Source organism: Danaus plexippus, chromosome Z (assembly GCF_018135715.1).
Source record: "Danaus plexippus chromosome Z, MEX_DaPlex, whole genome shotgun sequence".
In the NCBI taxonomy this organism is placed as follows: Eukaryota; Metazoa; Arthropoda; class Insecta; order Lepidoptera; family Nymphalidae; genus Danaus; species Danaus plexippus.
The window spans coordinates 11,352,466-11,378,270 of NC_083559.1; the positions used below are offsets into that span (position 1 = coordinate 11,352,466).

A 25,805-nucleotide genomic window follows, 5' to 3' on the forward strand; every position below is an offset into this window, starting at 1 on the left:
GACGATAAGGAATGGCTGGCTCCGAGCATGAGCGCAAACTCCGATAAAAGACATTTACAAAACGTATCGGAACTCGACTGTCTGGTGGAAAATTTGAACACAATCCAGATCGTTAGCGATGCAAATGTTCCGACAATAACGTTCAGTAATTGTTGTGAGGCTCGCTCTCAACTGGACGTTCCTAACAATACAGAAGTCGTCATTCATCTCACTGTACCTTCTATTGATAGCATCCAAGAGGCGCGGCCACCTATGATGTGACAATAGAATACTGTAAATAAATTTGTTGTACAAATTAACTGTTTTGTTATGCTAGAAAATGATTGCAATCGAATCAGAGCAATCCGTATCCAAAGAGGAAGTCATGTCCAAAGTAGAGCCTACTAGTTCACAAAGGACTCTCTCGCGGTCCAGTGCTGTGAGTCAAAGATCTGTAGATCTAGTTGTCCACCCGGAAAGTTCGAATAATCCATTGCACCGATCAAAATTAGCGCCAAGTAGATCTTCTTCAGAGTCGTCGTCGGGAAAGAAAATACTCAATTTGAGAAAAACTAAGAATTCCTCAATAGAATCCACAATGAGCTTGCCTAATCAGAAGTCTTTGGAGAAAAAACACGGTAGCCTGCGACATCAAAAGTCGGTTGGCGCTCATTCAGATGTGACATTGAGCACACAAACTTCAATGTCGGATGACAGGAAGGCTCTCAGGGAGGCACTGTATCAGGGTATATTTCATAGACACAGAAGGACGATTTTCGCCGTAGGCTCATTTCTCCGAATGCTTAAAAGCAAAACGTCCAATTATGACTCTATAAGGTCCGACTCAGACGAGATATAACAGTCGACGCCAAGGGATCGTTGTTAATACTGCAGACTGCAAACGTGCTTTTTATCGTTAAAATGTTATTAGATTTAGTAAACTGTATTATAATTTGTTTTATATTAAAATGTTCCTGATAAGTTTCTACGGAGTTTTTATTGTTATAGAGAACCCCGCTTACATCCTGCTAATTTTGTGTGTAGTGTAATATTATCGGATCGCAATACACCATTGCAGAAAAATATGATGTTTACAAGTGTGCCAAAATATGATTAAATGTTTATATTTTATTCCATATAAATAACAGTAAATTCACAGTGAAAAGTCATGATGTAATAATAATGAGGGTAGGTAACAGTTTATGATTATTTGTTTTCTATTACAAATTCGCGTGACGAGGCTCAAGGGCACTCCAGCTCCCTGATTACCTTGACATTACCGAAATAAAAAAATACCATTATCATACCGAGGACGATTTGTTATGAACTTTTATCTGACTGACAGTTATGAATCGTTTACAAATTTCGGCTTATACAGCATTTCCCTCGCGGACGGTCAAAATGTATGTTAAATGTTTTTCTGTTACGGTGTCACTTGCGGTGTTAGATTTGTATTGATTAATTATTAACTGATTAATGGAATGTAACTAGTAAGTTTGCTAAATAAGGTGATGCTAACAAAAATAGAGCTTAAAATTGTACGTATACAATACATAATATATATATATATATATAGGTATATATATATATATTATATTATGTATTTTTTTTATAAATAGCAACATTTGCGAAATATTGACTTTAAAGGGACATGAGAGATGGACTCTAAAGAGACATAAATCAACAAAGATGTGTTGAAAGTAACAGAGTCCGGATACATTTATCAAAGTCCGGATACATTTATCAAAGTCCGGATACATTTATCAAAGTCCGGATACATTTATCAAAGTCCGAATCAATAAATCTCAAAAGCCAATAGATTAATCATCAGAAGCAAGTGTCATGTTCCGTTTGTGTATTACATAGTACGATCGCTTGTGCGTATCACAAAAATCTCTTAAATGATTATCGTTCAGTGTTGCTATATATATAAGAATGGCTGATTAATAGTACATTTACTTTGCAACGTTAGTTATAAATATATGGTATTGCGAACAAATTGAATTGTTATAACACATTTTTGGAACATTTTACGCACTTTTATATATTTGTAAAAAATTTTGTATACCATGCTGTTGTAAAATAGGATAAATAAATATATGTAAATGATCGGAACATGCGCTCCTCAAGGAGTGTTTGCCCGATTGTAATTATTATTATTTAGTTGCATTATAGTTTTCGACCATATGTAAATCAGCCTGCCATAGTGAACAATGTTTGTTATTTTATTTGTATTAAAAAATTAATTCATTTTAATCTAGTTTGTTTCGTGAATATTATAAGTGCCTTCTTTATTTTCTTGACATTTTTTTTTTATCGATAAGTACGTTATAGTGATGTGCTTTTTTATATTGTATTAAATTAATTAATTGCAAGTGGTGTTTATACATTATCATGGGCGTAGAGAAGGCGAGGCAGGGCGAGGCTGGAGGTGTAGGTGTAAAAGCGTTTTTGAATTACATTGTAAATATTAACTTTGATTGGTTCGTTTAGATCGATCGTTAATGAAGATTACTATATGTAACAAGCCCACAAAGTACTATGGATATGTGTTTAAATGTATAACTGTTTGTGTTATAATATCTTAGAATAATTTTACTATACGTAAATAATTTTAATATTATTTCAATAGAATAGATTACATTCATTGTTGTTTTAAGATACGTAATAATTTTTGTTGTATAATGGCTTACAATTAACTAAGTCATAATTTTGTATAATTTTAAACATTCCTGTAATTATTGTACCATAAAATGTGTCCGAAAAGAATTTAGAAAAAAAAAAAATAAGACTGCGTAATATTTAAAGAATGGCAGATAAATGGTTTTGTTTTGGTGACATACAAATTTACCGCGTGAATAAAAATTGTTTTTATTATAAATGTCTTTTATTTATACAACGGAAATCATAAAACGAATAATGTTAGAAACCCCTGCATACATATTATAGCAATATCTTTCAATCCATTTCAAGTAATGAATAGCTGTCGATTATATTGTTTAACATATTTAATTTAATGAGATCTAAGATTTTCGCGAGTTTTATTCATTTAAATGAAACTAGTATTTTTCGGTTAAATTCCGCGTGATTTATTTTTGTAAAAAACTACATACTCACGACGGTTCGGTTACTTTTCAGCAACCGTGATCACGGGCAGACGAGATGTGAATGTCTGTCAGTTGGTCATTGTTATTTATCATCTACCGCCATCGATTTCTTAATTTTCTGGCGTACCGCTCTGGATGCCGGCAGATATTAAATATAAATATTTAATTTAAATTCAAATTATTTAAAAAGACAATAAAACAAAGATGAGACTAAAAAAAAAATTTTTCTAGCACCACCGTCCACCAATAGTATGGATTTTCCATGTAGATAATATTAATTAATACATATAGTTGTTTTTATTTGTTATTAAGACGAACGTAGCTTTTTTTTTCATTAGTCCAGCTCAATATTCCGAAGTGCTGAATGACGCCTATGCACTTGCTTGCATGAAGACCAGTGACGCCTATGCACTTGCTTACAATACAAAATCAAACGTATCTAATAAATAGTAATTATTTATAAAATATAAGCTTTATGTTAATGTAATTCAAGGTTCGTGATGTCCTTTTTAAGTTTTCTACATCATTAAACTTTTCTCATTACTTGAGTGGTTTGTTATCGCGTCGTAAAATGTCATTAATACGATTAAGTAATACAAATGTTTCTATTTCATTAATTTCACTGTGAAACGGCTCTGCGATAGAAACTCATGTTTATTGTTTAGTAACATTTATTCGTTTACATACTCTGAGTAAGTGATTTTTTGAAGACAGAATCCTATTTAAAAGAAACTTTTTTTTAAATGTATATATGTTTTTTGGAGACGGCAGTTTTCTCTTTGATTTATCAACATGTAATTGTAAGTATTACAAACTTCATTATAATGCATCGAAATAAAGACTATATTTATAATAAAGACTATATTTGTAATAAAGACTATATTTGTAATAAAGACTATATTTGTAATAAACACTATATTTGTAATAAAGACTATATTTGTAATAAAGACTATATTTGTAATAAAGACTATATTTGTAATAAAGACTATATTTGTAATAAACACTATATTTGTAATAAAGACTATATTTGTAATAAAGACTATATTGTAATAAAGACTATATTTGTAATAAAGACTATATTTGTAATAAAGACTATATTTGTAATAAAGACTATATTTGTAATAAAGACTATATTTGTAATAAAGACTATATTTGTAATAAAGACTATATTTGTAATAAAGACTATATTTGTAATAAAGACTATATTTGTAATAAAGACTATATTTGTAATAAAGACTATATTTGTAATAAAGACTATATTTGTAATAAAGACTATATTTGTAATAAAGACTATATTTGTAATAAAGACTATATTTGTAATAAAGACTATATTTGTAATAAAGACTATATTTGTAATAAAGACTATATTTGTAATAAAGACTATATTTGTATTTTATAATTATATATTTGTTTGCCACGTGAGAGTCATCGATTATTACGTCTCTTATAATTGTAAAAAAATATATTATGACAAGATCTTTTAAGATTGGTGAAAAGGGCGGAAAGGTTCGTATTACTTCAACATTTTAACTGTTCTACTCAAAACAACCAATTTAATGAAAGCTCTATGAGTGAGATTAGGTGATAGAATGCACTCACGGATCATTACAAGGAAGTAAAACTTACTTTAAGAGTACCCTAAAAAAAAAAAAGGAAAAAATAAATGAAACACCCAAAGTGGAATAAGTAATTTTTATTTAATGCCATTTCGTCTAATTGAAAGCATTAATCGAGTTAATATTAATAAAATACACAATAACTATTATATATAGTTAAACTATCAGACGAAATAAAAAAAAAACTTTGGTTCCTAGCTTACAATGATACATCTGTGTCGTATTTGAAATGGAAGTCCAGAAACTAAGGACTAGAGGGTCACTTGCAAGCGAATCATAAGAGTATGCACTCTAGAACACAAGTAAACTATATATAAGTCATCCATGATGAATATTTACAAGAGCATGCTCAAGGCGCGAGACGGCTAAGCCGGTCCCTATATACAGGTTGGCCCCAAAATAATAAGAATAAACGATTACACTTGATACTATAATTTATCACATCGATCAAATATAAATCTACTAATATATATTAAATATTTTAATCTACCCTCCTCGCAGTCTTTCCACGTGTATACCTTCACGATCACAACACCTAAACTGATACAAACGGATATGCAACACACCGAACGATAAATGATACTCGGTTGGATTTTAAATTGTCCTAATTCAAGAGATCGCAGACACTAACACGTAGCATGTCTATGTATACTTGACATTTATATAAGCATATTATATACATAACACAACGTCGATATATAGAGGCGACGGAACTAGTATACATGTACATAGCAGTGATCTTACCACGAGTTCACGCTCAAACTGAATACAGACCGTTTTTAGATTCATTAAATTTTTTTTTTTCATCGTGATGGTATCGATTTAAGTTAAGGAAGAAAAAGCTCCAGCACGCCTGTATTCAGTGTGACGATGGACACTCCTGGTGAGTACACAGAGCCATGATAGACCGACGCTACTACGGTAGATGATGAATCCTGGTGATCACTAGTGATAGCCGTGATGATGATGATGGGACCTTAAATCATTGGATGCCGATACTGTTTATTAGGTGATCTGTACGTTATGGTTCTTAGGCAGGTGGTTCACGTCTTCTTCCTGGTGCCGTCGAAGATCTCTCTGAAGTCAGTCAGCAGGACATCCACCACGTTGTTCTGTTGGATGCAGTCTATGGCTATGTTATGGGCTTGTTCTGCGGGAGCCCATAGCAGTGTGGGCCCGAATACTATGGCCAAATTCGCTGTGTGCATGCGATTGCGTTCGCTGTACTGGGTTACTCTGGAGGTGATAGGGTATTGATTATTTTATATAGTTATCGGAAGTGGTCAGTTCACTCGAGCTCTTAAAGGTATTGAACTTACTTCAATAGATGTTCCAGTAGGAATTTCAGTGTATCCCTGTTGCACTGCGGCAGCGACTGCACTATATCACGGAACTCCCTGATCCTGGCCTCTCTCGGACGTATCGCTGTAGAATAGAGACAAACGGTATTATAAACATATTTTTCTACTATAATTATTTGGTTTTATTAATATGAAACGGTGACGTACAGCAGGCAGCGAGCACACGGTCAAAGAGACAGCACGGTATGAGCGGTTCCTTGAGCTCGCGGAAGAACAGCTTCAGGGAACCCGTCAACACATGGATGTCGGGGCTGTTCTCGATCACCGACATATTGTTCTGATCAATCTGAGGGATACATGTTATTGCACATGATAAATCATACAGAATAAAAGAGATTGGTTTCAAATGTGTTGGACAGTTTGTGTACCTCGAGACGTATCTTCTGGACCTGGCTGAGGTTTCCACTGGCCCGGTACAGACCGTCGGTGGCCATATTGTCATCGCTGGCCTCTATCTCTCGCACACAGGCGCGCACGAACTCCGGCACTCGTGGAGGCGTGAGAGGACAGACCTCCTCCAAACGACGACCGAACACTGGCTCGTCTGGACCATAACAACAATATAATGAATCTATAGCACTTAAAATATGTTAAAGATCTGCTTTGATTTTAGATTCTTCCGTTTACTGACTTAGCCCATCCGTTGGTTGTCTACTTACGCACTCCGTTTCCTGTTTGGTGCCTATGGTTCTGTATAACCGATAGTCCTAACCGACTTGTATGTTAATGTACCAATAAATTCCGTTCAAATATCTATCATGAAACCATCACTACGCATTTTATCTACTGAACCAAAAACCGTATAACTACAACTAATGTTAATATCAAACAACCATCCACCTCTACAGGAAATTAGGAAAAAACTAGGTACTAATGAAAAAAAATAAAACACCATCCAGTCCATCAAACTGATCTATTATACAATTTAATGGCACACTATGTACAATACTTACCTTTATAATTAGTCCAAATCCAAAAACTTTCAAATCCATTAGCCATACAAAGCAACTATAAAATATCACTTATATCCGACCTTTGTAAATCCCCTTTTTCACCAGCACTTCCATCGCTGGCCTCTTCGCGAAGAACTTCTTCAACCTACTCCTGACGTGTGATTTCTGGATAGAAACCTCCGTCGTATCACTCAAATCTTCATTGCTACTGCCACCGGCTGTAACGTTATAACAATACAATGGAAGCGGAAGACCAGACCGAGCGAGGCCAGGGTATAGTTAGAGAAAGTTAATGAAACAGCAGGTAGGAACATTTAATAGCATCCCGTACAGACGGACACAGGTCTAGAACTAAAATTTCGTTACCTTTGATGATGAACTGCTCTACACCGAACAACACCAGGTGTTCGTTATGAACTGCTGTGTCAAATATCAATTACCGATACGAGTACATTCCCGTCCCGTCCGAGATGGAAGGCTGTTTTTTTTATTGTTATATATATATTTAATGATATTACGTTTTTGGTCGCATTGTTTAAGTGTTCCTCAAAAACACTTAACATGTTAATAGCATAATATTTTCTACGCGTCCCTGCTAGAAAATTTTATTTATCTGGCTGTTCGATATTCAGTTTTTTGACAAAAAAAAATCTGTCCATATATGTATAATGATTTTTGCGCAAACAAAAAATTGCTGAGGTTTCAAACTTTGAAAGATTTTTTTTTAATTATACGCTTAATTTTTGGCAAAATTTTATTGCTACCTATAATCCTAGTGCACTGATATTTTAATTATATCTCTCTATAAGTAAAAGTGCAAAAAGTATCATAACATAACCTTGTTACAGAGGAAGTGGAAACGACCATCGACAATAATTCACTTAAAATTATGATAATGGATGTTTTGGTTCAGTAAAGTAACGCATCACGTTGAAGCAATCTATTCTCAAATAAATAAAAAAATATATTTTCTTGGAATTTCATCCAATTTGGAAGAAATACGTAAAAATACATAATGTAATGTTCACGTGTTTGTGTGACGATTTGATAGAAACAAAAATATATTATTTAATAATTTAAATCTTATCGTATAACAGCGAAATGTTTTATTGTGAGCGATAAGTCACATAGTCATATAAATGTTAGCTTATTGTTTTTACTGCGGTACATAAAAATTACATTAAAATAAAAAAATAAAAGAAAAAAAAACAATAAAATAACAGTTTTGTAATATTCGAATATGGAGTTGTGATAAATAAAAATAAATAAGTAAATTTTATTTGGATATCATCATGTCGTAACATATCGCATCATATCATATCATATCTCATCATATCATAGAATATTATGGTTAACTATATCATCAATCGTATAAATTGTAACAAACTTAAATATTCGCCGTGAACGGTACCAATCTATAGATCACACATTTCTAGTATATTTACGAAAAATATAATAAGGATCGATAAAAAAAAAATTATCTGATAATTATAAAAAAAAATCGTACGTTTGATGAAAGTGAAATGTTGTGAACCGAAAATGCTCCTCAACCTTGACGGGCTCTTATCCGTCGGACTCTTTTTATTTCTCTCCATAATTAACATCTAACGACATTAAAACCTCGCGGATTTCACTCGAAGTTGTATTCATGATGCGGATTTGTACACACTAGCGCGGACAACACCACTTTGAACATTACAGGTGCGGATTTATTCAAATCATCGTCCGACCGAAATAAAGAATTAATATCAACTGGGACACTATCAACATTTGAATCACTAACACAGCTTTATCAGATAACTCAATAAAGACTTAATAGTGCACCGATAATTAATGTCACATTAATAGCTATGTGAGCCATGACATCATTATATAATTAAAAAACGAATATTCTTAATAACATACAATGATATACATATAAATATATATGTATATATATATAAATTTAATTATACCGGATGTAAGCCTCCTGAAACCGTTAACACAGCCACATATCATTTCAACATTGTATATAACAAAACTGTTCTCAAACACGACTCTACTTGCAACATAATTGTCACATTTGATCGGTACGAGGTACCAGGAAAACGTCATTTATATGGAAATATATGATTCATTTATTAAAAAACATTTCAGTTATAGAATTAATTCGTTTTATGGATGTGTCAATTATTTCTTGGTATGTTCATTTCTTGCTGTCAATGTGACAGTTAGATAAATGTTGGAAAAACGTTGACATTGACATAATATTCCACGATTCCAGTGCGAATGGAGACATTTAAAAAAAAAACATTAATTGGCCTTTGGTTAAATCATACCTACATAGTGAATATGATATAGATAAAGAATTAAATATATATTATTATAGTCATAGTTATACGACCTTTTTGGTAATCCAGCTTTTATGTAGTTGAGAAAGAAAAAAAAGAAAAATACATGAAATTGGAGGCAGAATGAATAAACTTAATTAGAAATATTTCAAAAATATCGAATAAATCGTTTTTGTTTTAATTCCAATCAATTGAATGAATGAATGAGGTGGCATTCTGAAAACAAAGCAACGAATCAAACGAATGATCCGATTTCGTTAAACAAAAGAATTCATGGACGACCTCTGATAAAACAGTAGTCCAGATATCACGCAAGAGTGAAGATATAAAACGAGCGAATGAACGAATGGAAACGTGACCGCAAGAGTTGTCAGCTATTTCATTTATGATATTAAATGTCGACCGAAATGAATGAACGAGGAACAAGTTCCATCAATACACTTCAATATTCCCGACGAACATTAGAAATTAACAATAACCAGCCAACTGGAAGAACGAATGAAACGTCTCAAATAATAAAACATTTGTACGACTTGTGTGTAATATTAATAATTGTAAAACACTCCGTGATTCATTTTTTCATTGCTCCTTACCATTACTTTCATTCGTCAGAAAGAAATCCAAACGACCGTATACGGTAATACCACTTGACGTATGAATGAATGAATGAATGATTAAAAGTCGTGCCCACCTTTCTGTTTGCGATTGTGCCTGGCTACAGGCGGGGTCCGGCCCAGGCTCTCCAGGTCCGTGCTGCTGCTTTGGTATGGACTCGGACGATCTTCTAGAGTGGGGGGACCCTGAAGTGAATGAAATCAAATTACAAGATGACCACCGATTATATAGAAAGAAAAGTATTGCCACAGATTATATAGAACAACCTTTTTATTTGTGACTATGACGATTGTAATATATAGTTTATTTATTTATGTAACAAGAACGTTCTGTTAAGAAAAACTTCATCACCAATTAATCATCACACATTGTAAGAGATAGTCTTCCAACGACAGGGATTTTGATCCTCTGATGAAATAAAATGCAAAGACACGGGATCTGGTAGTTTTTATTAAGTAATATATAGAGTATAATTGTTTTTGGTCTTATTGTTAGTAAGAATTATCTATAAGATATAATTTACATCTTCCACCAAGAATCTCATCTTTATTTCCTCATACATTCTAAATCCCCACGTCTGAATGTTGGTAACTTATTATAGCTTGACCTGTACCGCCTACCGTCAGGTTTCTATCACCTATCAATCATTCTAGATACATTGTTTCTGAACATCTCATTCATCATCAAGTTAGTCAGTCCTGAGTTATGGCTTACCAAGATCTGTATATATATTCTAAGGTATGTATATAATATGTATGTTTGTACCAGTTTGTATATAACGTTGTGAACGGTGGCCAGCAGGCGTCGTGCTGCCTCCTCGTGCTCTGTCTGCAGCAAGTATTGGTCGTGTTCCACCGTCAGCACCAACGACCTAGTGTACCTGGATGAACGGTCCCAGAACATTAATTAAGTTTCCATTATGCAAACTAGCTCCGTTTTTAAATGATTTAGTTATATATATTGTATGTCCGTCCGTTTGCACATACCTCCTGGTGTGCATCTGTATGCAGGCGAGGACGTGAGCGTTCCTCAGCGGCAGTACCAGCTCGGCGCGAGCACCGCCGGGGCTCGGAGGCGAACCGGACGACTTCTGAATAAATGGATATATATAGAATTAAGTATCAATATTATTCATTAAATGACTATTAATAGTACCAAAAAATTAATAAGATATTTTGTTTTATGTCTGAAGTACATTCTGCCAACTCACAGATGCTATATAAGTCCTTTGATCTTTGTAGAAGACCAGCGCTGTTGGTGTCAGGATCATGTAGCAGTCGGTCCAATTCTTTTTGGCCTTCTTTCCTCCTTCGAAGAACTTCGTCCGTTTGACTGGACCCTCGAAGAGGACTGTCGCCTGTAAAGTATACCAGATTCAGTATTTATTCATAGAAAATGTATATAAAGTTTTGTTAGGTCATTATAACACACTAATTTTAATGGAGAAGTCATCTTCAATTATTTCATCTGTCTAAAATTCTTCAGCTCAGTCATTATGTATTCTTATTTCACAGAGGTGGTGATGAGAATGCTTAATGAGAAAAGAGCCGAAGAAAATACTATTTTTCTTAATATGTTCGGTGGTGGAAGGGTCTTTAAGTTATTTTTAATCGATATCGATAACTCTTTCAACTTTTGAATGAATTTCCCAAAAACTTTTTTAAGCGAACATTAATTATTTTGGTCATACATTTATGATGTGTTTACCTCTATAGGCGCGTGCAGAACAGTCCTTGGGGAGGCGACTGGTCGCGATTTGTGCTTCATCATCATGAGGGAACGAGCATTCCTCTCCTTGTGATGATCTCTCTCACGGACCTCCACATCCAAACTGTCACCGGAGGAGGACGCCGGCAGCTGCAGCTGGTTGGGACGACGCGGAGCCAGCAGGTTCTCCGTCGAACCTCCTGGAATTACCATAGCACATATTATATATACATATAAAACGACGTCGCTAACCATGACACGTTTTCAAAAAGTTAACCGCACTATCCAGACCATTTCCACATTTATCTCGCTTCCTTAAATTAATGTGCTTGGTGTACCAAAAACCAAAAAAAACTGCCAATACAGCAAATGATGGAGTTTTTAAAGATATAATGTACGAAAATTCTCTTTTTCAGATCATGAGTGGAAGGTACTTTCTGTTCTATGTTAATGTAATAATAGATAGCTCACGAAGCGTTTTATAAAACACTATGGACTGGATACGATGTTTAATTAAATCAAAAACATTGTCTGTAGCGTGTCCTTAGTGATTTTTATATCAATAGATTATTCAAATCTGTTTCATGTATTAGAAATTCGCTTTTAGCGTAGCATTATTTGCTTAGCAATGTTCTTAGTTAAAGAAAAGATTTATGGACACGCTTATCTAGCTGTTATACAACAAGAAATACGTAACAGGAGTATTAACTATTAATCAGAAATAAATTATTCGTGGAATTCGGTTTTTGGAAGCAAGCCAAGATCTTATAGATTTTTAAAATAACAAATATATTGAGTAAAAAACGAATTCGGACAGGTATTTAAAGGATTCGCTGTTAGTAACACGGACTTCGCTTTGCGATGGAACATTTTTTTAATTAAACTTCTATCATAGCGCGACATTAATAAACAATAAGATTAATTATAGTAATCAGTATTCCAAACTCTCATCTCTATGTTATGATTACAAATCATAAAATATATTTAATTTTAACTTATTTTTGTCCAATATCATATTTTTTTTTTTGTATATTGTCTCACTGCTTTACGTCGAATCAAATTTATTTAAGAGAAATTGGTGTGCATAGATATAATAATGAATCGGCTGTTCGCATAAAAGAATCGCTTTGCATTATCACAGTATATACAACCAGCTAGCATATTATTCTTACCGAGTCTTTTGTTGGCCCATAGCATCGAATTATCGCAGGTGGGCTTGGTGTAGCTTCGCTCCAAGTCGAGGTGAGACCGTTCGGACGTCGGAGACCAGTTCCAAGATTTGGCCGGAACATCTTGAAGAGTTTCCTAGGGAATAATGATTCTTTAATATCTTATTGTACATGTATCATTGTATTTGTTAGCGATTTTTAACTGATTCCATCCATATATATACTTTCATATAGATAATTAATAATTAAAACGTATTAATGTATTTTTGTGAATGCTTTATCGTTCAACCTCAGTTTCTTGTACTATAGAAAAAATATATTTTACAGAAGCAAACCATATTTATGTGTATTAAAATATCGGCCTGAACGTAACGTAACTAAAGTCTAACAATATATTATTACAACTAGAATTTCTTAATTTCTCTTCTCCTTCAAAGCCGTGTACCCACATAACAAAATGAGGTATATAAATGTAATAAATAATGCAAACAACTGAACTTAATACCAATCAGTCGTGAACGAATGTAATGTAAAAGCGTGTCATATGTTAAATAAACAACTGACAACTGTTCACTGAATAGTTTATTTAATAGAATAAGAGCCGATAAACTCTCGCAACTATTCATGGGCTGGTGAGTTTCTTGGTCTTGTCTTTTGATACTGATGGACAAGTTTATAAAGTTAAATGTACGATCGCATTTAGTGTGTAAAATTATATGATATATTTTTGTCAACAGACCCCATAATAAGATAACAAGCCTTGGCTCATTAGACATGTCTAGTAAAATATTAAATATATTGACGAATTAAGTCACCTCATTTTTGAAATCGTTTAAAAATAGAATATGTATTTTTTTTTTTTAATAAACATAATACACGAATGTCAGTGGCTACTCAATTTGTGTTCCCACTCAATCTGTTTTCAGGAATAAAATAATTTTACGAATAATCAAAATTAAATGCGAATTAAAAGGTCTATCAATTGAATTGAATATTGTCGTTTTAAAGTACAAATCGCATGTGGAGAACTGTGTATACATTTATGTTTTCCTCATTTACGCCATTTTGTTAAATTATTGCCTACGTAACCAATTGGGCAAAATGTTATATTTATTTGTATGAACATCCCTATTTATGTACAACAAAAATTCCCTATTTATATACAAAAAAAAAAACACTACCTCTTACAGATTCGGCACTGTAAATTACTAGTAAGTGTTATATTGGAAATAAATATTAAATGCATTCATATATCCTTGAGTTTTTTTTTATACACAGTTTTAGTTCTACGTGATGTTGCTTGAACAAGTATTATTATAAAAATTTTCATTAATAATAATAATAATAATTGATTATTATAAAGATAAAATTATTTTTTTCTATGCCTTACATAGTATGAATCACTAAACACTTATATAATTACGGAATATAATCAATATAATTTTATACATATGGCGTTCGTTTTGTCATTCAATAAAAATATGAAAGGAAGTGAAAATTTCAATGTAATACATTAGATTTGATATGATTACTCGGAATGAAAGATAATTTTCATAGTTTAAATCTAATCATATATTTTCACGTACCTCCCGGAACCAAGTCTTCGTACGTTTCAGATTGAACATTATATATATCAAGTCCAGAATTTCATTTTATTAACTATAACACAGAACACTTTAAATAATAATAAAATAGTTTATAATATAGTATGTAACGACGTGACGCACCGACATTTGTGGCGGAATAAGCGCGTAACAGCGATACAGGCTAGTGTTGTAACACGACGATAATTATAGAGTCGATGTCTTAATGTTACGGTTATTGAATTATTGCTAATGCGGGCTGGTTTTGTGTTACTTTTCTCGTCTGCGTTGTTTTGGTGTTGAGCTATATCTACTGAAAAGGTATCGCCTATTAACTATTTCAACCAACTAATCTACATACATGTCTGTTTTTATGTTGGACAATATGCGATTTATTTGTTATAATTGTATTTGCAGGCGTGATTTCGTAGTACAATAAATTTGGAATGTCGATATGTGGTATGAAGTAACCGTAAAGGTAACATCCGATTCAAATTACTTGATGCCTTCTACATTTTCATTTAAGTACTGATAAGATCCTTTTTACTACACTTTTATATTACACATTTACATTTGTGAGCATATCGATTGATTTAATCATAAAACTCGCAGTACGGACAGAACTTGGTGAAACGATTAGTCAATTATACGAGGCAAAATCATGGTATTGATAGCACAACTAACTGTATAACCCAGCCAGGATATAGGTGCGAGTATGTGGGTGTCACCAACAATCGATATCGATAAAGCGCATCACTCACCGCTATCAACGGCCGGTCGACGATTCGTTGGGAAACATTCGCCTTCCTTATCTTAGCTTTATTAGGTACACTGATTATAGTTGGTATACAACGCAGCTAATATTAACACGTTCTAGATGTATCAAGTCGAAAGCTAAATTAATTTCAAAGCAGTAAATACAATTTTATAGCTTTCGTAATACAAGTGGGTGTGGCCTTTTATACAAAAGAGACTAATTATAATTTGAATTTAAGTTTCTATATTTAAAAATAAACGAATAAAATGTTGCTTCGCTATGTGTAAGGTTGATGGTTTAAAGCGATTTTTTGTCAGAGCGCCATCTTTTGGCGTTTTATGCGACTAACATTTTTTAGCGTTTCATCAACACTAGATGGTTGTAGTTCCTATAATTCTCCATGTTAACGTGGAGAAAAGTTACTAAATAATATTTTATCGGCTTTATGTTGAATTTTATGACAATGTAGGTGTCCCGAGTAAGAATTAATTATAAGAGCAATTTCAAAAAAAATAATAATACGTTTATAACGAATTCTAAAGCAGAAAATGAATATGTAAAATATAACATTCGCATGGGCCATGAGATATAAATTTACTACAAACAAATGAGATCCTAGCCATGTGTTTTTAAACTTTAAATTAACATAGAGACCTTCATTACAATATATCTATAAATGTTACAAAGCGAACATGGACTGTGATATTTTTTCCTCTTACGATCATTCATTTGTCATTATTGCTAGTTATTGCGCATTAATACATGATCTGTATTTTTTCTCCACATCTAAACACTTCCCATATCTTCGCTAGCTAATTATATGACTTCTGTTACACTAATCCCCACTTAATATTGTATCTAAAATCGTTCGATAGTTTTTGGATCACAATGGAATATCATTTCCTCTGAAAATTCGCAAGTTAATAATGTACTGGATGTGGTGTAAGCAATTTTAATGCTAAGTGATGTGAAGTTTGAAACATAACGCGAAGCATTTCATACATATATTAATTTAATTTATTCGCAGGGATAATTAAAGCGCATACATTATTTCTGAGAGCTACAAGGAGATAACTTGTTATGTGAGGACTTAGGAAGAACCAGTACCAATCAGATGTTTAGCTTGTCTAGGTAATATAATTAAAGTATAAAATAATATTATAATATCCAAGTTAACTTCATTGAACGTCACATTAAAATTCGCATTAATTCATTCACCAACGACCGGATGTTAGAGATGGCGCGAACGCCATTTTGGTACCATATTGTATACTTGAATAATTAAAAAGTAATCATCCTTATTTGACCGTACGTTGGAGACATGACACATTGTTTTAGGACTGTTTGCAAATTATGTTCCGTCTCTCTCGAACGGACGGTAGTTTCGAAACGATTTATTGGTTGAATAATATGGATGAAAAATAAATCAAACTAAATGATTTATCGGAAAAATAAATGAATAAACCGATTTCGTCGATGTCAGTTGAACATAGAATGCATTGAATATTTTTCCTGGCCCCGCACCATCTATTTTAGTAACACGGAGGCCAAGTCAAGAAAACAGGATATACGATAGTGTTATCACAACCAATTATCCTTACCTCGTTTGTTGTTTAGTTGTATGTTTAGTTAGTTTGATTTAATTGATTTTTACTCATTACTTTATGTATATATATATATATATATATATATATATACCGATGAAATGAGACATAGTAACAGAAATCCTCAATGAATCTATGTGGGTATTAAACTTTTTTTAAATGATTTAAGTAATCAATTCCGTCTAATTGTATTTCTAGAGAAATATATTTGGATAGACAAACTATTGTCATAACTTTGGAGTATTTTTCAAATAGACTGTAACCGTATCGATGACAAGTAAATTGAAAAATACTAAGAACACAAATGAGAGGATTAGGACTATGAATGGAACATTATATTATATAATTACATAAATAAGACCTTAGTCGTTGTGAAACATATTTGCATTGCGTTAGTTGGGCTATTAAAGGTAATTTCAGATAAAACATAAATTTACCTCAGAGTATTGTATCTGTGGTCTGGAGGTCCGAGGCGGGCGATATTGGGTGATACGGGGTATAACCAGCGGCGGTCTCCTCTCCCGGGAGTATACTTCGCACTCTTCCGGGGTGATCCACTGAAACAAACATATACATTGAATATATTTATATCTCCCTACATCTCATACTCTTTAACAGTAGTCAATACCATAAATAAAAGAGTTTTATTTTGAAAACAATCCACATACAAACATATTTCCAGTAAAATTTTGTTTTATTTTGTATAATTCGAAGAAAACACAAAACATAGTTCGGGACTTAAAAATAGATCGAATCCTACACCGGTTGGGAACGTCTGTGGTAAAGATTATGTCAGAGTGATAAAAATGATTGTAATGAATTTAATATATTACAAATAATTACTTTTATTACATAAATGTATGTGGAGTTATATAAATATACCGGAAATCTAGATATCTTAGCCGTGTAGCTGCTCTTAAAAGCTCTGTGTAAGCCCGGATGCAACACAGTGTACGCTGTTGAAAACTTGGCTCGGAGGAAGTGAATTAGCTCGCCTCAGTTACAAATTTACTGACTCCCTTTGTTTGTGTAATTTCTTTAGAGTATAATTTTTTTACTGAATTAATACTTTGAGAATATTATCATGATAAAGTAGAGACCATAAATTTACGAATATTAGCAACATCAAACGCCTTTTTAATTTTGCCATTCAAAATAACAATCGTATCAACGAAGTTATACAGACGGAACACTTGAAAACTTATGTTTTTAACACCACAAACATCTAAACTTTTCTTTGACGAATTATAAACTCGTAATAGCGTTTAACTGGTTGTTCAGTTGTCCCAGAATTTAAACCATTATTACGCAAAATAATAATACATGTCATAAGCGATTTGAAAGTCAAGAAGACGCCTCATGCGACGTGTTCCGGTGACGTTGCCTGTATATTAAAATATGTTCCGGGTCTAATTTATTTAAAAACCTTAGTGATCGTCGCATTGTATAAACATTAAATTCTAATCGTCTGTCTGTGTATTGATTTGGAGAATTTGTTATAAAGAAATTTTATATAGAACACGATAGATTCATAAAATACGACCAACTTAATTCAGATGTTAGTTCTTTATTAGGATACATGATTGTTCGATATGAATAAATTTATTCTAATGCCGCTAAGAAACTGATTTGAATGTTAGGTATGATTTTATAAAACCATATAACACAAGGAAATAAAAAATCCCGTTTGTATCATAGTATTAAAGTGTTCTTAAACACTGAGAAAAAAAGTCATTTTCCAACAATTATTCTTATAAAACGCTTTATAAATTACTTATAGATAAATTTAGTACGGCGTTGATGTCAATGAACCACTCGGGAACTTATTATTTATATACATAATTGGACATGTAGATTATGTACGAGTTTATAGATAAAAAATAGGCATATTCTTGATTTAATTCAGTCGTATGAAGAAATTAGAGTTCGAAAATAATTAATTTATTATAACAAATATCATAAATAAGTAGATGATTAAAATTTCAATTGATAATTTTTAATACATTGACGCGACAGTCACTGTTTTCACCACCTCTTTGTCACCTTGACCTCAGCGAGATGACTAAGATATGATGGGTCTCACGTGGGCCGATTTGTGAATGTAAATCTGTTGATTAACAATTATTCATGTTTTGTTAAATCCTATGACTCACATATATTATAAGATTGGAAAATTGACACTGTTTGTGTGTCTTTGCGTCCCGGAAACGGATGTATATCGTAATTATAATTTAAGATATTATGAATAAAGTGAAATCTTTTACAATAACCATATTACTTGATCCACTTTAAAGTACAAATTACAATATTAATAGTTTTCTAAAACCATGACCCTGTTAATTCAAACAAATAGAAATTTCGGTAAAGAAAAATAAATAAATAAAATAAACTTCGGCAGAATTACTTCAAGCGAAATAATAATTTCTAAGATAAAATTCGTCTACGTTTGAAAATTATGATTTAAACTGTAATTTCATAATACAAACATTTTAACATGTTGCTCAACTGATAAATATTTTCATAAATTTATTCGATTCTAATAATTTTAAATGAGACTATGCATATCAAATCATAATTTAGTACACTTGGCCCAATTCATCTGTGCTTTAGTCATCTGACCTTAGAAACAATATGGACGGACATTCATTCATTGCTGCTATCTCTTTTTAAAGTTGTAAATTATTTTTAATGACAGACAGGGCCAAGCAACAGGAAATGTATAATAAATTAAGGAACTCCGTTAATTGATACAATTGATGTGTTCGTATGTAGGCATCAAAAATTATCACTGCGGTTTATTGTACACATTTTGATTATATAATAATAAAGCATTACTAGTTCAACATATGTACAATATTACAATGTGAACTTTTGTATCGGAATTCATAACGACACTAAAACAGTATTAAAAAGTTCTTAACTCCTATGAAACTTATTAAGTTTCAATTGAAAAATAATCTCTGTGCAGATAGGAGATTACCAATAGAAAACTACTTTAAGAATATGATCAGTATCGATAACAGTTGATACTGATTGACTGAGAGATAGGTAACTATTATAAGAATATTTGATTGTTTATTTTTAAATAGATCTTGTATAGAACCATTCTTTCTCGTGTAGTAAGAGTATCAACATGTGCACTTATGGTAAAACAAATAAACACATCATAACATGTACCATGCGTTTGATGTGATAACTTGGAATACGCTATTTTTGTATAATAACCGGATGAGGAAGAAAGGAAACGACTCAGTAAAAAGTATGTTCAAGACAATTTTATGATCATTAAGCTGAACAAAAATTTTAATAAACTATAATGTGAAATTATCTAAGCTATTCTAATTATATATGTGTGTTAGTATTTTATTAATAAAATATATAAATTCTTTACAATATGGCGCTAGTGAGTTAATCGGTGACATCATATCACAAACTTTATCAATTATTACAGCTTACGGTGATTCATATCAAGGTCTAGACTTTAGCATAGACTACCACACAACACTAAAACACATATTAAAAATAAGTTATTTGAAAACAAAGTTTCTTGTAACAAATATCATTTGTATTTATCGTCTTGATATAATAATACATGATATAGGGGTAATAATGAAAGTTACATTACACAGACTAAATACAGTGGAAACTATTTAACTCTTCGAATGTCATTATAGTAACTTGTTTAATAAAAATGCAACCACTACAAACCTATTGTCTATAGAGTGATTAATATTTAAAATAATGTTGGTACAAATAAAATGGTTTCGTAACCGAGACGTAAACGGTCAGTAAATAAAAGCTTGAGTCAAATGAGGCGAAATCGTTATCAGATAACGGTAAACCTCAGAACCGTACGTCATGCTAACTAGCAAACAACATACTGTGAATGAAATGTTGGAACGTTGAGATACTTCGAAAACTATATAATATATCAGAAGGAGCAGTTAATGAAATCGATAATGAATTGATTCGAGGATACCCTTAGGTGTAGTTAAATTTTGTTTTCTGCAAAAGTAAGAGGTAAAACAGCTTCAGACAATCGAAATTAAAAAAAGAACCTTACATTCTAAGATACTGTGTTATTCTGCGTTCCTATATCTTTGGAAATATTCAGATAACTTCCATAATAGTAACGTATGAGCAAATTATTTTCTGCGTGGCCAACGACATATTAGTTGACCTGAAGATATAGTTTAAATCAGCGACTGTTTCAACCATCGATGATCTATTTATACATCGAGATAATATTTACGTGCTGAGATAAACGTAAACATTCTCGCTTTGTTATTTTATTTTTGTGTATATAAATATATATTTATATATATATGTGAAAAAAAATTACTCATTCTATATAACGTACACATACACTATAAAAACAATTTAAACGCCATGTTTTTATTTCCTTATTAATTAAGTAATGGAAAATATCAAAAAATATGGATTATATCGATAGGACTTACATACACAAAATTATTTAGCCGACAAAATAATTCTAGTTTAAAATAATAATCGAACTTAAACAGTAAATTAACTCACAGATACGCGGTCAAAACAATGAAATGAAAAGTGTGTTGTGTAATAGAGAAAGAGCTATATAAAATGTTACAGCCATTGTCTGTGGCTCACACGCACAAACTTCGTTAAAATTATTCGGAAGTCGTAAATTCTTATTATAGCTGTACTAGGGATTCATCTTTAAATATTCAATATTATTATTGTCAGATATTTTCTCTGCAAGAGTTTTATTATGAGAGAGTTATTCAATCGGACTATATATAGAAAAATTACTAATATTTTGCAATGAAGTTGCGCAGGTGTTTAGTGAAACGGTAGTAAACCTCATGCAAATATATAGAAATGTACTTTTATGTATCAACTCGATAAAGTTTAACGTAAATTCCACCTTACGAAATGTATGCCTGGGGTAATAAACAATTTAAGTATGTATGTACCTTCCGAAAAACTATAAAAACTCGACCATTTCAAATCGTAGATAGATAAACATAAAATTTTATTGTAAATAAATTACGGACGGGTTATAAATTTATATTTAAAGGATAGTTCTTTTCCTGAAGCTGGATCAGCTTTATTGGACGTTAACTTCATTGATACCATAAATCATAATGGTCACATATGATGCGGTCGAATTATGTGATTGACAAAAATATTTGATATAAATAGGATATTTACAACGGTCAAGTGATTGATACGAGTTACACAATCTAATATGTACATACCAGTTATCAGTCATCAGTTGATATTACAATAAAAAAAAGTTGCTAATTGCTCTAAAAACCTCTTACAAATGACATTCAAAGTTTATTAATTACAAAATATCACTGTACGTGACAATTGCTGCGTAGTTAACTCATTAGGTAAGCTGAGCAGGTGTACACAATGGTCCGGGTTGAGGTAAGGCGTCTGTGAGTCTGTGAGTAATTGTCCGAGGTACTGTTGCGACTTTAGAAAAAAAATATTTGCTAATAAAATGTACAAAAGGAAGCTGTAGTACGTATTTCATGAGGTATTCGTCATCTAAGTACGTAGAAAAATTAGATTCTCAGACTTCGCTGAATTTAATTACACTTTTATTATAAGCTTAAATATTTATTAAACATAAATTAATTATACACAATAGTTTTTATTTGAACCTGAACAGAATTGAGCAGAACTTTATTCTTCCATGACATTGTGAGTCATTTCAATCAAGGATCTCAAATCATAATGAAGCAGGTTGGAAATAAATTAATTAGATCGAGACAATGTACGATGCCTGTGAATAATTTTGCAGTACAAGAACGTATTTCAATTAAGGGGCTTCACACAAAGAAATATTAGACTTCTGCTCTAACTGATCGTCGCGACATGTGCACCGCAAGTGTGATGAGAAACGAGTTACGTACAACACTTGTTGTGTCTGAGATTTATTTGAATCCATAAAACTATATTTACGATAATAATTGATTTTTTTAAGATTTACAGAAGTTAAAAGAAACTGCAGGTGGAACAAAGTAGGTGATTAGGATATAAATTAAAATAAAAGCTTAGGTTCCTTGACACCATCACCAAATTTGACTAGGTTGTATAAATAAGTAATGCCAAAATAAGATGTTGTTTGTTAACTGCAGACACGATCTATGTATTAATTGGTAAAGAAATATCAAATATCTTAAACAAACTGTCACTGGATACATAGTTTTTTGAATTTATTTCCAAAAAATTATTTCATTTGATCGTGAAGAAATTTAAATGAAGAATAATCTAATTTAAAATATTAAAAATCATTTTTATTTGATATCAATTTATATTATAGGCAAACTAGCAAAGAAATCGTATAGTCAGAAAAGTACCGAGTATAGTATAGTCAAATAAGCACTGGATGCCGTATAGTCAAGTAGGCAACGAATATTACCAGATATATGTACATATGACTAACGCTGAGTTTCATCTATTAGACGACCGAAAAAATGCAATGATACTCAAAATAACCCACTATTATAACATGAAGTATTTTAATATGAGATGTAGATTTCGGGTATTGATTTTGGTTTGATAATTGACATCATAAAACGAATTTATGCAAGCATACAGTTCCTTAAAAATAAATTACTGTAGTCTAAAAAAATAGATGTAAGGTTTGTATATAATTTGTATATAAAAACATGTTTTTTTATCATCATATTTTAAAATAAGAGATAGCAACCACTGACTTTAAAAAGCTTTTCAATTTGCTAAATAATCCCAGGTTTAAAACAAAAAGTCGTGAAATATGAGGCTAACGAACTAACCTGAAAGCGAAAGCTAATGATTCTGGATTCTGTGTTTACAAATGTACTCGAAATGTTATGGCCATGTTTAGACCATATACGACAGGTATACAAAAGCTAGTGCTATTCAATAAAATCTCTTTTAATCTTCGTAGCTGTGTCATTTGATAAATTTCGAATGTAAAACACTTCTTCTTTAACGAACTGGAAGATGAAAGTAAACACTATGACGCGAAGTTGGAATGAGAACTAATAAAATATGTCAAAAATGCATAAAACGCAATTAGCATACGACTTATCTTTGAACAATGCAAAAGAAACTTTAAAATTTATTGACAAAATGGCTATAATTCATTTTTTTAATACACGAGTTCCGTACAATACATTTATGCGTGGGTTTTTATGTACCGTTCGATCAACCGTGCGTTTTCTATTTAATCACTATTACTGGTGACTTAATCAGGTACGTTAATTTTTTTGCTTATTTCTCTAATGCCTTTAGAAGGAAACAAAATTTACCGGTTCACCAACCCAGAGAGCCAAAACATCGAAGAAAATAATTTTAATGGATATGAGAAAAAATATATCCACAAAATTTTAATAAAAATCATGAATCCTAAATCATTCTTTCACTTGTATTCTTGAGAAGAAATTTTAATTTCTCTTTTATTTTCTATTGTAATATTTGCATGCAAAAAAAAATATTATATTTGTATGACGTCGCAACATTAAATAGAATTTATAACAATACAGACTATAGTAATGAAGCTGTTGGGTTGCTTAATAGTCCCTTAATGACTTCTTATCAATTCTCTAGGTTGGATATAAATTCTCGTTATCAGTCAACGATTTCTTTTACTTATTAAGATTTATTGTTTTAAGGTCAGGACGGTTTATTTCAAAACTATTTATCTATTGGTGTCTGTTTTGTTATAAAAAATAAAATATGTCTGAAAGCATAAGTTGTATTTAAAAAAAAAATTATCAATATAATAACAAATTACACAATTATTAGAAATGATTCACGATTATTTTTTTAATTTAAAAACGTAATTACGTTAATCGGTTATATTGAATTTGTTAAACAAGTTGTGCTATAACCTATGTAATGACTCGCATCATTACACAAATAGATTCTTGCAGTTTCGACATGCGACAGGTTTTCATGTATTTTCTAGTATGCATATATAATATTATTTGTCTAACAAGAACAACTAGATTGTTATGACAGTAAAATGCGTTATACATTTCGAACCTGCTATCAATTTAATCGTTTATCAATTTTCTTGATTAAATTTAATGTATCGTTTTGAAAGCACTTGAACGTGTATTGGTATATTTTATCCAATGCCGTAGAGTTTTGTTAGCGGAACTGCTGAACGTTAAAATTATTGTTTTTTAATATTTATAAATATAATCCCTGCTTTGACATATGTATGTATAATCATATGTATTTCATAGTAATAAATCTGATTTATTAAATGGTCTGTACGCTTAAATGTTTGTCTGGAATATATAAGCGAAAACTATTAAGAAAGATAAGAAAAATAAACGTTCTTTTAGGATTATTTTATGAGTAATTATTTCTTTCGGCATGTCCGAATTTTCATATATAATATAATAAATCAGTAGAATATGTTTGGAAGGAAAGTTTTAAAACGCGAGCAGAACAGAGTGAAAAAGTTGATGTAACAGTCAAGCTTTTCTATCTTTAAACGATTCAATATGCGAAATAGGTTGTTTAAAAAATATACTTTTATTTGAAACGGAGCATTTCAGCTTTTACTTTTACATTTATTACATATAATTTAGAAGGCTTAACTCTGTCAATAAACAGTTATAAGTACAAAAAAAACTATGAGAATTATTCACAAACTCCAGGTACTTGTACATAAAACTCAGGTAGACGGAACCCGTGCATCAAAGTAATCTTAAGATAAGCTCATTCTTATTATTTTTTTCTTTGAATTCTAAAATATTTTCAGAACTTTGTTCATCGTATACTTCGAAGTGATTAATTAATTGCAGCTTAACTAAAGACCTCATTTTAAAAATGCGTTAAATGAATATTAGAAATTTCTTCGACACAATTAACATTGAATGTCTCACAACTATTAGTGAATATTTTCAACAACACAATGAGGTAATAAGTTTAAAAAAAAAACCACTATAGTAATTAAATAAAATAGTAAAAGCATAGTAGTGTAATACAAGCTTAGTGTATTGCATATTATTTCAACTATTCATGAAGACGAAA

At 31.6% G+C, this 25,805-nt stretch overlaps 2 protein-coding genes across 4 annotated transcripts in view; one reads left to right on the forward strand and one right to left on the reverse strand.

Moving 5' to 3' along the window:
- Window positions 1-258: 258 nt before the first annotated feature.
- On the forward strand, window positions 259-2,860 carry LOC116777365 (uncharacterized). Its single transcript, XM_032670872.2, has one exon. The coding sequence runs from the start codon at window positions 320-322 to the stop codon at window positions 836-838; it is 519 nt and encodes a 172-aa protein (XP_032526763.2). The 5' UTR covers window positions 259-319; the 3' UTR covers window positions 839-2,860.
- A 1,904-nt stretch (window positions 2,861-4,764) lies between these two features.
- The window catches only part of LOC116778196 (uncharacterized), a 60,485-nt gene continuing 39,444 nt past the window's right edge, over window positions 4,765-25,805 (reverse strand). For 2 of the 3 annotated variants that reach the window (XM_061525996.1, XM_032672146.2), the window contains exons 2-13: window positions 17,219-17,338; window positions 12,841-12,973; window positions 11,669-11,868; window positions 11,172-11,318; window positions 10,948-11,051; window positions 10,727-10,841; window positions 10,038-10,146; window positions 7,097-7,234; window positions 6,432-6,607; window positions 6,211-6,349; window positions 6,022-6,127; window positions 4,765-5,938 (exon numbers count right to left, since the gene is read on the reverse strand). In XM_061525996.1, the coding sequence (XP_061381980.1) occupies window positions 5,746-5,938; window positions 6,022-6,127; window positions 6,211-6,349; window positions 6,432-6,607; window positions 7,097-7,234; window positions 10,038-10,146; window positions 10,727-10,841; window positions 10,948-11,051; window positions 11,172-11,318; window positions 11,669-11,868; window positions 12,841-12,973; window positions 17,219-17,338 (1,680 nt within the window). In that variant the 3' untranslated portion in view covers window positions 4,765-5,745. The remainder of the gene's footprint in view (window positions 5,939-6,021; window positions 6,128-6,210; window positions 6,350-6,431; window positions 6,608-7,096; window positions 7,235-10,037; window positions 10,147-10,726; window positions 10,842-10,947; window positions 11,052-11,171; window positions 11,319-11,668; window positions 11,869-12,840; window positions 12,974-17,218; window positions 17,339-25,805) is intronic. The other variant, XM_061525997.1, reaches the window with a different exon arrangement.